General features: G+C 41.1%; 1 protein-coding gene across 3 annotated transcripts in view; it reads left to right on the top strand.

Moving 5' to 3' along the window:
* The window catches only part of MBNL3 (muscleblind like splicing regulator 3), a 109,736-nt gene that overhangs the window by 64,484 nt on the left and 31,326 nt on the right, over positions 1-13,926 (top strand). For all 3 annotated transcript variants that reach the window (XM_064574585.1, XM_064574586.1, XM_064574584.1), the window contains exon 3: positions 12,969-13,133. In XM_064574585.1, the coding sequence (XP_064430655.1) occupies positions 12,969-13,133 (165 nt within the window). The remainder of the gene's footprint in view (positions 1-12,968; positions 13,134-13,926) is intronic.

Below are 13,926 nucleotides of genomic sequence, written 5' to 3'. Positions count from 1 at the left end.
CCCCCAAATGGGTTTTGTTGTTATGACTGCTTTCAAGATATTAATGGAAAATATAATTTTACAGGGCCTCAACCTGGTCTCCAAATGTGTGTCAACAATTGTCACACACTGAGTAACATGTGCTAAAACCAGAGATACAATTATTCCCCAGCACCCTCATAAATGGTCAGAATCCGTTCACATCTGAAGGATCATTTGACCTTCTATACCAGAGTCTAGTACATAAAGTTGATGTAAAACATAAAACAAAATAAAGCCAATCACACGCTCCACTTATCTTTAGTAGAAAAACAAATGTAAAAGATTGGCAGACTGATGTTTTATGCTATCTACTTTGTTTCACTGTATCACTTTTTTCTGAAATATTTTTCTAGAATGGAATTTGATTTACCTGATAAGAGAGACACAGACTGGATTTTTTTTTTTTTCCAGAAAGCCACATTTTCTGAAGTTTTCTAATTTTATTCTGATTTTCAGGGAAGGCACAATGAAGGTAGATTTGTTTTCTTTTATTTTTCCCTCCCCCAAATAAGGATTCCAGGAATTAAAAGGCACTGGTTAGACTCTCACCATGATTCTAGAAACCTTCTTGTGCTTAATATAGAGGGTACACATAGTTAAAGAACACTACACCTTTACAAGTGTACTATTCCCCCAATAACTCTTGTTCCGGCTGTTTAAACTGACTTGGGGAGTACAATTAATAGATTTGAAAACTAATTAACTTGTGCTGTTCTTTGCTTTGTTTCATTTTTGTCCCTGTTTTAGATCTGGAGATAGGCATTCTTCGGCAGAGGTCATATTTCAACTTCTCCTCTGTAAGGATTATGAGACATTTACGGTTGAGGGATTGATTTATTTTAAAACCTAAAACCTCCACTTATCATTTTATCTTCTTTAAACTAACCCCATTTCTAGTTACATTGTTTGTGGATGGCCTTGTTTGGTTCTTTAAATACTAGGAACAGTTTCATCATCATCAAATATTAACTGCTCACTGAGAGCAGAAGGTGAGCTTGACAAGGTTGCTGTATTTACTAAGAGCGACTCATTTTAAAACATATATTTCTTAAAAAGTAATCTCCATAGTTTCATCTGGAACTTTCTCAATTCTGTTCACATCTCTGAAACACATTTCAGATGAAGCTTAATGTGCTTGATAGATATTCAGGCCATGCAGAATAGATCTTTATTTTGAAAAGAGAAAACATTTGTATCAATAAAATTGCTTGTTTTTAAGTCTGCAGAACAAAAACAAACAGGAAGTTGGCCTGGTTTTCAGATACTCTTTTAAAAAAATTACTTGGTTTAAAAAGGCCACTTTCTTTTTTTTTTTTAAGATTTTATTTATTTGACAAGAGACACAGCAAGAGAGGAACACAAGCAGGGGGAGGGGGAGAGGGAGAAGCAGGCTTCCATCTGAGCAGGGAGCCCCATGCGGGGCTCAATTCCAGGACTCTGGGATCATGACCTGAGCCGAAGGCAGATGCTTAACGACTGAGCCACCCAGGCGCCCAAAAAGGCCACTTTCTTTAAATACATGATGTGGTTGGAGTTTTGGAGTTTTCTTTGGGGATTTGTCTGATACTCTAAAATGCCTACAGTTTTGATAACAAGTTAGCAGAGTTTTCATTAAGAGTTTTGGTGATAAAAATACATTACCATTAACAAAATGTAAGCTTAGTCCCTGCCTCAAAGTATGTGAATGGCAGTGGATACCACTAAGACTTTCTGCTTGGAAATTGCATATTTGTTATTAGTCTGGTGGTTGGATAGGCATGTGAGGAAAATGCTTATTATTTCAAGTGGATACATTTGGCCTCCGTTTGGGGTTTGAAACAGTATTTCACATTTGTGAATTTAACAAGACCCGGCGAAAAACCATTTTGATATCATGCTTTTAAATTTCTTTCTCTGAAAAAGGCCTTAGGTTTAGCAAAAGAGGGACTGATTGTCATCTTTGTGCCTCTAATTTCAAAATGCAAGGGTAAATCAATAACTATACCTGCCCTTTGCATAACCTCTGGGTGGAGGGATCCAAGGCTGGCTATAGAGATGTAATTATTTAATGTATTCTCAGTGGCATACCGAACCCTGCAAAGATAAATTGTTTAAATCCAAACAATGATCAGGGCGGTTTCCACCTTATACTCTCCGTAGCCGTTTGTGAGCTATTTGAAACTTTATTGCTTTGAAACTTTCTTTTTACTCAGAGACAGGAAACTTGATTTTGCCAAGTGGAAACCCCAAGGTTTGAGTCGAGTGCAAAACTAAGACCCTTAGGAATTGAGGGGCTTGCCAGCTACCTCCTTACTTCCCAAGTTTTAGTGTGGTTTAAACTCACTTGAGACCCTTAAGTTTTAAGTCATGGAAAACCTAAGCTAAGGGGCATATGGTTTCAAGGGACAGGAGTCACAGTGTAGGGAAAGCCCGTTAGAGAAGCCCTGAAGTTGTTATTCCAGATGTTGTCTGGCTGAAGCATTCAAAGAAAGGAAGAAAGCTGGGGAGGTGATGGTGGGGAAAATCTCCATCTTGTTAGCTGTTGGCGGATCCGGTACATGCAAAAATGTTCAATGTCATTTCAATGGAACATCCGGTTCCTGGGCTGCACTGTTATTTTTCTAGTTAGGGGGAGAGAAATCGAAATGAAAAGTGTGACGGAAAAGCTAACTTGACCTATGAGATGCCATGGGGCTTAGTTTGAGCTTTAGTAGGAGGAAGTATTAGATCAACATTTTCCATAAGGACAGTCTAACGAAATACTGGTAAAAGGTGTTTTATGAAGAAAAGAGGGATGGTTTCTGCGATTCAGCTGTGTTGGGTTAGCAGGTTTCTTTACTGTAGGACATATATGAGAGAGATCCTTTGATACACTCTGGTGTATTGTCAGGCTCCGAGAGAGGAATGTAGTATGCCATTTTTACAAGAATTTCCCCGGGAAACTGTGCTTTTGAGGCTCTTCTTTTGGGAGCAGTGGTCTATGGTACACACTCTCACAAATGCTTTCCAACTTTACTCTTTGCATTTCCATCCCTTGTTGTCTATAAACATGTAAACTTCCCCAGTGTAGTACGATTTCATTCTTTCTGACCTTACCCATTCTGAATCTTTGATAATTCCAACAAAGGCATCTGCATCCTTTCTTTGAATGTTTGAGATGGATTTGCTTTTATTCTTTTAATTTCTCCATTTAAAAATGCAGAAGTCATCTGTTACATTCTTACTTCTATTGTGCTCATGGGATATAAATGTTTTGGAGTGCACCATGCAATTAAAAGCATTTTTGTTTCACAACGCCTTGTTAATAAAGTTATAGGAAAAATATGAAAAAACTTAAATGAAGTTTATGAGGTATTGAAATTTGGGGGTCAAAAATCAGTCGGATGAGCCATCGCTTGCCAAGCTTTGCTCCGGGCCAAGCACTAGCTTCTGTGCTGGGACTAGAACATGCCTAAGAACATGGCTTCTGCCCTCAGAGAGTTTATGGACGAGAGAATGCTCCCTACACCAGGGATCGTTGCATACTTACAAGGATCAGTAGTACTCAAAGTGTAGTCCAAGGACTCTAGAGCATCACTAAAACCCTTTCTGGGGTCTGAGAGATCAAAACTGTTTTCATGATCGTATTAAGACCTCAAAACTGTTTTCATGATTGTATTAAGACCTCATTTGCTGTTTTCACTGTCATTCTTTCAAGAGTGGAGTTTTCCAGAGACTGCATGATAGATGATGTTGCAACAATTGAATGGAAAAGCAGGCGTGAGATGAGCCTGCATGACTAATGACTAAAAGAAAAAAAAAAAAAATTCAGGACCGTGTCTAGCAATGGATTCCTAAAGGTTCACAATTACCACTTTTGTGATATCCATATTCTGCCATGTGGGGCTATTATGGATTGCCATTCTTCCTGAATATATGATTTTGTTCATTAGACCTAACCATGCCCCTTTACTTCTCCCTCTCTTTTAATATGAGTAATCAAGAGTTGACTGAAAAAGACATCTATGCAAATAATGGCTATTCGTGCCATTTTTTGCATGTTTTGAATATATATCTGCATAGATCTTATGTGTACCTATGGAAACATGATGCTTAAGCCATCATTTTCCTCGGCTTTAATGGATGACTTTTGCTTGAATTTGAGTCTTCCACAGATGAGGCTGAAGAAAAAGAAAAGCTAACTCACCCTCCTCACCCCTCCCACACACAATTAAAACCTTCAAAACACAAAAGCCTCATCTTCCTGTAAAAATTACTATGTTCCAAAAATGTATATAAATTCAGAGTCAGGAGTTAGGCATGGTGGTCACTGACCATGGCCCTCTCCATCCCCACCTCAAGGAGGAGCCCTGGGCAGGCACAAAGTCATTTGAATAGCCGATTGCGCCACTGTGGGTGGGAAAGTAGGGTGGCTGACGGGTAGGGAGCTGTGTGAAGCTTTTGGTGGGAGGAGCCATGGATTAAAAAATTGTTTTCTCCAACAGCTAACTTCCTTAAATTCCTTGCAGCTGGTCAGGTAAGCTGGGTCTGGGAGTGCCTTCTGCTTTGCTTGGGGCAGTTGAAGGCCTAGGAGAGCCTGGGTGGATTCCATGGAGGGAAATCCTTTTGTCCTTAAGGTAAAGGGAGGAAAATGGGTTTTTGAGGATTTGACTCAATTTAGCTCAACTCACCAGGGTAGAAGAATGGATAGAGAGAGGGTTGCCAGATGATATATTAAATGGAGAGCATACTTATCCTCAAACATTGTTCATTGCTTATCTGCAATTCCAGTTTGATTGGGAGTTCTGTATTTCCACTTGATAAATCTGGCAACCCTGGATGGGGTTCCGGGCAGAAGACCTAGCCGGGAAGAAAGGGAGCAAGCAGCTGGTGTCCTCTTTGTCCTGGGTCTGTATCACTACAGTAGGTCATGAGGTGGGGAGTCTAAAAAAAGGGAGGTGAAGGAACCCTAAGAACCCAACATTTGACTATGGGCCGAGAGCGAGACACCCCTTTATGTTGTTTCATGACAAAGCCTATGTTGCATGATTTTATGTGTATTGTATTTGTTGGAGTCACAAATTGAATGCCATTATGTTTTCTTTCCTGTTTTCTGTATTTTAATGACATTTTATGTTGGCAGCCATCAAACTGCTTTAAAGACAGCCTCCATGAATACTTTTGGTAACTTGGTACCAATGTGCTTTCATTGTCTTTGGTTTTAATTTGATTTCGGTTAGCTGCTTTATAAACAGAGAGGGTACGTTCATGAGGAGCTTATTATTGAACAGATACTCAGTTAATATTTTTCTAGCACAATTAAAGGTATTCAATTAGACCGGGCAGGCAGGCTGTGGAGGGTGGGGGGGAGCAGCGGGGACATAGAGGAGGGGGCTGGAAGCAGATTTGAAGTATTGGTGAGGCAGGCTTGGTTTCACTGTGAACAGCCACTATGATTTTTAGTGTTATTTGTTCTTCAGAAAATTTCGTGGAAAAATTAAGCTCATGATTATTTGAAAACAAGTGTTTAATGTGAACGCCACTGAATGGGGGGGCGGGTCTTGAAGTATATCGGGGACATTTTTCTTGTAAGAAGCCAGTGTATGCAATAGAGACCCACAAGAAGGCCCCACCTGATGTGATTGCCCTAAAGCCACATATTCTACCTCTGTCTAAGGAGCTTCAGGGATTTTGACTTGCAGCCTGTTCAGAGAAATGTGGGTTGGGGTGGAGCAGTGGGTGAAGGCAGCATGCTCGAAGCTGACCCTGGAAATGCAGTGTTCCCCTTGGGCCGACTCAGGTGTTGATTACATATGAATCTGCTGTACGTTCCTTTATTCGGCTGTGTGGGGTCCTGTGGCCTGGGGGCTTCTTGTGGCTACAGACCCCGGGAATTAGACCAGGGTTTGTGTCTGTGTGCCTCGTGCATTCCTGACCCTTCTGGTTCAATTATACTGAATTACGAGGATTTTTCAGCCATCGTGGTCACATACACCCTAGAGTATATATTCCTAGCCAAAAAAAAAGTATAAATTCACTGTTTTCTAGACCTGAATAGAATAACCAGTCATTTGGGACAGACAGCCAGGAACAACCTTATTCATAAGTTGGCTATTGTTCTCTTTTTGGAGGAAGAAGAAAGAACTTAATGGAAGGAAACAGCCAGAGAAGCAAGTAGGCTTATTTAAAAAATATATATTTATTTGAGACAGAGAGTGAGGGAGAGAGAGAGAGAGAGAGAGAGCACAAGCTGGGGGAGGGGCAGAGGGAGAGGGAGAAGCAGACTCCCCGCTGAGCAGGGAGCCCAACATGGGGCCCGATCCCAGGACCCTGGGATCATGACCTGAGCCGAAGGCAGACGCTTCACCCACTGAGCCACCCAGGCGCCCCAGCAAGTAGGCTTCTAAGGCAGACTTAGTGTTGCTCCCTATAAAATCATCCTCACAAACCTTACTCATTTACTCAGCAAACTTATGGAGTGACCATTCTTCTCCAGGCCCAGAAACATCCCTGGAGGTTCAAAGATGAGGAAGATAGAGTCCTGCCTTTGGATAAGCTCAAAGTCTAGCGGGGAGATAGGCATGCAAACAATTTATCGATGTGCACAGTGATAAGTGCTGGGATAAAACTGAGTGCAAGGTGCAGGTGGAGGCACAAAAGAGGGGGAGGTAAATGAAAGTGGGGGTGGGGAGAGGAGTCCAGGCAAATCTTTACAGGGGAAGAGTCATTTGAACTGAAAATCCATGTTGGGGAGTGTGAGCCTGGGAACTTGGCTTCTGTCCTTACTGAGCTGCTTGTGAAGTAGGACAAGTCCTCTCACTTCTTTGGTCTTAACTTTCTCAGGAAGATAAAGGCACACGAGATGTTCCTTAAAATCCGGTTCAGCCCTAAATGTTACAAGCTGGTAATCAAGCTATCTTAGTGGACTGTTTCAGAACAAATCATCATCGCTGAGCCCTACTCCCTTCATCTTTTTTGGAGGTCACCATTTAAAAGCTTTCTTGAGGCAAATAGGCAAGAAAATTCTTCTGCCCTCCTCCCAGCTTCTTACCTGAATTCAGACTTGGTGTCTGGTTTGCGCCAAAGTCATTGCCCAGTATGTGCATAAATGGGATGTCAAGAAAGCAGAGTTCAGTAGCGTAAGGAAATGAGATGCAGAGCTGACTGTAGTGAGGGGGGTGTGGTGTGTGCTTGGCTGGTCCTCTCTATAGGGGTCTATGTTCAGCCTCATTAATCTTGCCTTCAATATTTTCAGAAAATGGTTTATTAAAGACTTAAAAAAAAAAGATTTCTTGTCTGCATCCCAAATTTAAATTACAAGTTTTATATAAGATTTAAGGATGCTCTTTATGCATATTTATCAATGTTCATAGATGGTCTAATGTTGGAGGAGAAAATGATGCAGATTATATCCATTTTTAGAAAGACAGAACCCTAAGAGGAAGAAAGTGGGAAATTAGCCATTAGTATGCTGACGTCTGGCTAATACTCCGTTTATGTTGACGTCCCCTCACTTTTAGCTCCTTTAGATTGTTCCTAGCCTTTAAATAGGTCTTGATGGTGGTAGGAACCAGGCAACCTCTCAGATGTGTGATTTGTAATTCTTGAATAACTGTTACTTCCTCTGAGCAGCCGTGTCTATGCATGTAAGTATGTGTCAGTAGGGCACTGTGATCAATAGGATTTTTCATTTAACACACGATCATTAAAATGAAATAACATAATTTGTTTCGTAGAACAAATCATCTGTTCGTTGCCTTTATTTAACATTTCACCTTAACTCTTGGTCGCCTAGCAGAGCTGTGAGGTGTCTTTGAAAAGGTAACCCAGTTATCATTATATTTGAGGGGAGGGGTTCCCCCACTACCACCCCCCACCCATAATTCCAAATGTATTTGAAGAAGCCAGTCATTCTGCAAACAGCTGTTTCTGTTAAGATACTGTGACTGACAAAGGGTAATTTTCAGCTTCCTAGGGTCCTTTTCTTATTCTGATGGATGGTAGAGCTTTCTCTTAGGAACATAAAAAAGTACATTTCACAGGGTTTTTCTACCACCAAGTGCATGGGAAATCTTGGATCTGACAGACTCACTCTCATAATTCCCAAGACTTAGGTGGGATTTGAATCTCTACAATGCTACTTTTCTCTCTCCGTCAAAGGCTTTGTACTCATTTGTCAAAAGCCTGAAGGTAGGAAAAAGGAAATAGATTGAATTGTGGAGGTTTTACAAATGCTCAGCAACTTTTTCCTTTGTCTGTCATCAACTTTTTGATGCAGATGTATTTCAGAAGTTTCATTGACCATTTTCTCCCCCTGCTGCTTTTTGGGTGCAATTTCAAAGCGAGTAGCTGGGAAGGGGCAACTGGAAGATTCATGGGTGTAGTGGCTCTTATTTCAGCCAAGAACCACTTTCCTATTGAATCACTTCGCTATTTTCTTAACTCAGGAACATAGTGAAAGGCCAGATGAGAATGATTTGTTTTTAAGGCCAAAGGAAATGGAAAAGAAGTGAAGTTCAGGCAAGCATACATGAACTTGCATGCTAATCTCTGCGATGCTTCTTTAATTCTCCGTGTATATGTAGGGGGAAGCAGAGAGAGAGTTCTTTGTCTTTTTTTTAAGATTTATTTATTTATTTTAGAGAGAGTGAGAGAGAGAGAGCGTGCGTGCGCATGGGGTGGGGGAGGGGCAGAGGGAGAGAGAGAGAATCCAAGCAGACTCCTTGCTGAGCGTGGAGCCTGATGTGGGGCTCAACCCCATGAGCCCACGAGCCCGAGACCACGACCAGAGCCGAAACCAAGAGTCAGAAGCCTAACCGGCTGTGCCCCCCATAGAGAGTTCTTTGTCTTGACTAGCCTTAGCTGCTGTTTTCCGGATAGAGCCAGCTCTGCTGGTGGTTGGCAACTGTCAAAGGTACGAGACTTGTAGAGTCCTTTTTGACATGGTCCACTGAGCTCATGGCAACTCTGAACCTGTGGGTCTACAAGGAGGACTTGAGACACCTTTGACGTGGCTTGGGAAACCTGAGGGGTGATTTTTTTTCAGACCAAGATAGTTTCTGGGCTGTTACAGACCCAGTGTGATAGGATATCTCGTGACCCATTCAAAGTGCTTAGCTGGTCTAAGAAAAACACTGGAACTTTTCTAGTCGTTAGTTTTCCAAAGGCCAAGAACAATGGGTAATTACAAACTGTGCTGGGCAGTCCCTCCCTTGCCTCCACCCCAACCCATCCCCACCTGTTTACCAAAGCCTTGATCCCCTACAAGGACCAAAAGCAAATATTAGCAAATGTCAAAAACGAAGTTTATCCCCCTCAACTCCAAACTCCAATTAAAGTATTTTGGCCTATAATTAAGTTCGGGCCTCTTGAAGAATGAGTACTATACAGAAGAGCTTTGTTATCACCGAGTGTTGTGGATATAAATATGTTATCCTGAGTTCCAAAGTCATTTTGAAAAAACTTAAGAGGCTTGGTTTTCTTTTGAAATATTGTGTTCCACAGATAACATCGATATTGCATTATTTGGTCTCGTCATCTATTGTTTGGATAGAAAAACGCAGATTTTTTTTTGTCTTTTTTTTTTTTAAAGATTTTATTTATTTATTTGACAGAGAGAGACACAGCGAGAGAGGGAACACAAGCAGGGGGAGTGGGAGAGGGAGAAGCAGGCTCCCTGCAGAGCAGGGAGCCCGATGTGGGACTCGATCCCAGGACCCTGGGATCATGACCTGAGCCGAAGGCAGTCGCTCAACTGACTGAGCCACCCAGGCGCCCTTTTTTTGTCTTTTATAAGCTTCCTTTAACACAAGCAGCAGTCTCTGGTAAGGTAGTATTGCTATGCATTTGCATTGTTATAGAAGTAAATTATGGATTCTGTCATTCAAAAGAGAATGCTTTATAAATCAAGTAAAATCTCATAACTAAGACGAATAAGTTGTTTTTAAGCCTTATGGGGCTTCATATTCCATACTTTAGTTTTACAGCCCAACCTGATGTAATTATTAAAGTGTAATTCTCTTTTTTTTTTTTCTATTTCTGTGTACTGTTTTTGCTTTGTACAAATGTCTTTAGTTTTCCAAGACAAAGCTTAAGAAAAGTTATTATATGGAAAGGACAGTAATATAAAAGCACAAAGGCAAGCAGTAATTCTTTATCTGTAGATTGGCAGGAAATGTGCCAAATACACAGTGTTCTCCCTTTCTTCCTCCCCACCCTCACTGATTGCATTCAATGTAAATGATGTTAAAACTCTAAATTGTAACAATGGTAAAAATCCTAATGTATTCCTTTTCTTTCTATTGTTTAAACTGATCTATTGTTTGGAACTCCTGAATATAAGAGACAGCCCTCATTATAAAGCTTTTTTGGAAGGAGTTACAAACTGTGTTCTGTGTAAACGTCTATGGTTGTGTTTGCCACTCGTCTGGAAAAGCTATCAAAGTGGGTTTGCAATCCTAAGGCAATCCTGCTCAGCAGGTGCCTTATTTCTTTTTTTCACTGCTGCTATGTAACTGTCCCAAAGCATGGGAATCAGAGCAGTGGTCCTCAATGGGGATGGTGCAGGAAGAGGAAAAATCATCTACGGAGAAGGAAGGTCAGCAGTAAGTTATTTAGACCTGGTTAGGGGGCAGGATCTACAAATGCAGCTGCAGTTAGTGATGAAAAGCACTGGAATTCCAAAGAGGGAGCAGAGGTAGAGACTGAGATTTACGATCTGAGCCAGTGTGGTGATAGATGAAACTTTATAAGAACTTCATTTCTCCAGGGAAGAGAGATTAGAGAGGAGCGCAGAGGATTTAGGACCGAACCTTGGGGAAATCTTAATGTTAGGGTGTGGGAGGAGGGAGAGAAACCCCCAAGTATAAACTAGCATGCTTGGCCGTGGATGCCACCAAGCATCAGTGCTCCCCTCGGGGCTGTTAATTCTGAGCCAGAGAACCTCCGTTACACTGGGTGGAGGGTGGAGAACCTAGGGACTAAAATCCTTGCAACTTTGCAGGCTGTGGTAGGTGTAAAATGAACCTAGGGACTAAAATCCTTGCGACTTTGCAAGCTGTGGTAGGTGTAAAATGAAGCTTATGTTTTCTCATAGGAGGCGCATTAGTGGGGGGGGCACCCCTCCATTACTGTGTTTTTGAGCACATAGAAGGATTTCCTGACAGTCCTTATATGTGCTGAAATGATGTAGCCATTCCTAAGCTACTTTTATGAAATCAGAACAACTGGGTCAATACCATTCTCAACTCTTCCTACCAATAAATTCTTCCTTTTCCAGGATATGCAGAGGAATGTAAAGGTATGTGGAAAGTAAGATCTGATTTGATTTTCTAAATCATTTAATTTGGTTAAAATTAAATGGATCATCGGGAAAAATGAAGGGACAAAACTGACAGAAAAAATAGCGGCTCTGATTTCTCAAGCTGTGTTCTAAGTTATACTCAGCTTCTTGCCGTGTATCTGGGTTTGCATTAAATGTAGCTCTCTAAAGGTTTGAAGGACACACCTTGATTCACAGTCAAATTATAGGAATGCTTTAATGACCAGATAACTCCGTGTGGAGGAGTGATTGTGAACGGTTTAGCCCTCTGAAGTAAGGCCAATTCATAGCATGTGTTAAAAACGCTTGATGAACTAACCCATTTCTCCTGCAGATTCGGGTGGCCTAGCAGCTTACACTCTTGGGTAACCCCCCCTTAAAAAGCTGCTTTTTTTCTCCACCTCTCTCTCCAATAAGCTCATGCACTATAAAGAATTTTAGCATCAGTGGGAAAAAAAGAATTGCCTGCAGTTGTGCTTGTCTGAAAAGGATTATGTGGGGCCTGGTCATATGAATGAGAGATTCAGTAGCCTCTTTGTATAGTGCTCACGAGTTAAACAAACACAACAACAGGTCACATTTGACATTGTGATAAATCTCTGTCCAGTGACGTCCTTTGGTACCACGTAGGAGACACCATAATTAGCAGCCATGTCAACATTTAGGCAACACCAAAGGCATATTTGATTGCCCAGGACTGACATATTATCCTGTCTGGAAGTGCGTAAACCATCAATAAAACATTGAAAGAGCCAAGACTCCAAAATACACTTTGGTCTCAATTATCCAAGTGATCTAGGACCATTGCCTCCAGAACCTAAAGAACATGACTGCCAGGTATAAAGATTTACTCTCTGATAAACAGAACATCAGGGGATTTCAGGATGTTTCTCACATTGTATGGACTCAGGAAAAAGAACTTTAAAATTGTCCAGAAAAATGGATCTAAAATTTATCAGGTATATTTATGTGTATCTAACATTTTCCCTCAATTTTCTTAATAGTTTCTATATGCAGATCCAAATCCTGAATCTTATTTAACATGCATGATTTTACATCTCATGTCGGAAATTTTTAATTTAAATCTGTAACGTTATGAGGGTATCATAGTATTCCTAATATTTTATGGGTTTTTTTTTTTTAAGATTTGTTTATTTATTGAGAGAGAGAAGGAGAAAGAGAGCAGCGGTGGGGCGGGGGCAGAGAGAGAGGGAGAAAAAAATCTCAAGCAGACTCCCTGCTGAGCGCGGAGTCCCACAACTCCGAGATCAGGACCTGAGGAGAAACCAAGAGTTGGGCACTTAACCAACTGCGCCACCCAGGTGCCCTTTAATATTTTATGTTTTAAACATAATTTGATGCATATCAAAGTAGGGCAGAGCCGAGTGGCTAAGAGAATGAGTTCTGGAATCAGACCAACTGGGTTTTAGTTCAGGTTTTGTCACTTTATAGCTGCGCAAATTTCTCTTAGTCTCAGTTTCTTCATCTGGAAGGTGAAGATTATGAGGGTCTCAATCTTAGAGGGTTGGTACGAAGACTAAGTAAGTTAATTGGTGCAAAGTACTTATTACAGTACTCCGCACATGCTTGGAACTGCATAAACTTTCGTTATTTTGTTGCCAGATTTTTAGAAATACCAATGCGCATTCATCTAATTTTTTATTTTCAGGGTCGGTGCGCTAGGGAGAACTGCAAGTACCTTCACCCTCCTCCACACTTAAAAACTCAGCTGGAAATTAATGGACGCAACAATCTGATCCAACAAAAGACTGCCGCAGCCATGTTCGCCCAGCAAATGCAGTTTATGGTCCAGAATGCTCATATGTCATCGCTTGTAAGTCACAGCTATGTCTCTGAAAAACTGCTTTTTTTTTTTTTTAAGAATAAGCCCTTGCCGGGCTTTTGGGAACTTAAGTTACGGAAGGATGTAGGATGCCTGCTAATGTGTTAATTGACGCCACGAAGCTGTTGTGCGTGTGAGGGGAGCATTCCGGTGTGTTGGGTTTAACACCTGGGTTGCATTTACCATGAATTCAGTTTATAGAAGAATATTAATAAAGGAGCAGGGCCATTTTAAGATGAGGCAGAGGTCTGATTGTTATTACAGGTAAACTGTTGAATGCTAGGATATTAATCCAAACAAATTTCCTGGCTCTTTCATGGCAGTTTTATTACTTTTTAATAGGCTTTTTATTTTGAAATAATTAGAGGTTGAAGGAAAAGTTGGCAAAGACAGTACAGAGAGTTCCCATATTACCCCTCACCCAGTTCCCCCCTGTTAATTTCTTATGGCATATTTGTCAAAATGAAGAAACTGACATTTTACACATTGCTATTAATTAAACTCCAGATTTTATTCAGACTTTATTAGCTGTTCCGTTAGGGTCGTCTTGCTGTTCCAGTGTCGAATCCAGGGTACCACGGTGCATTTATTTGGCTCCTGTCTCCCTTCTCTCATCTGGTCTGCGACCGATTCTCAGTCTTTCCCTGTTTCCCTTGACCTTGATATTCTTGAGGAATCCTGGCCAGATATTTGGTGGTGGTTTAACTTAACCCAGCCACAGAGTTTGCCTTTGCAGGAATTAAAAAGATTATGTTGCCATTCTAGACCAGTGTCTGGTATTTTT

Source organism: Mirounga angustirostris, unplaced genomic scaffold, assembly GCF_029215605.1.
Source record: "Mirounga angustirostris isolate CCGP_5_RB_7025 unplaced genomic scaffold, mMirAng1.0.hap1 SCAF_11, whole genome shotgun sequence".
NCBI lineage: Eukaryota > Metazoa > Chordata > Mammalia > Carnivora > Phocidae > Mirounga > Mirounga angustirostris.
This window is presented reverse-complemented; position numbering and strand designations above follow the sequence as displayed.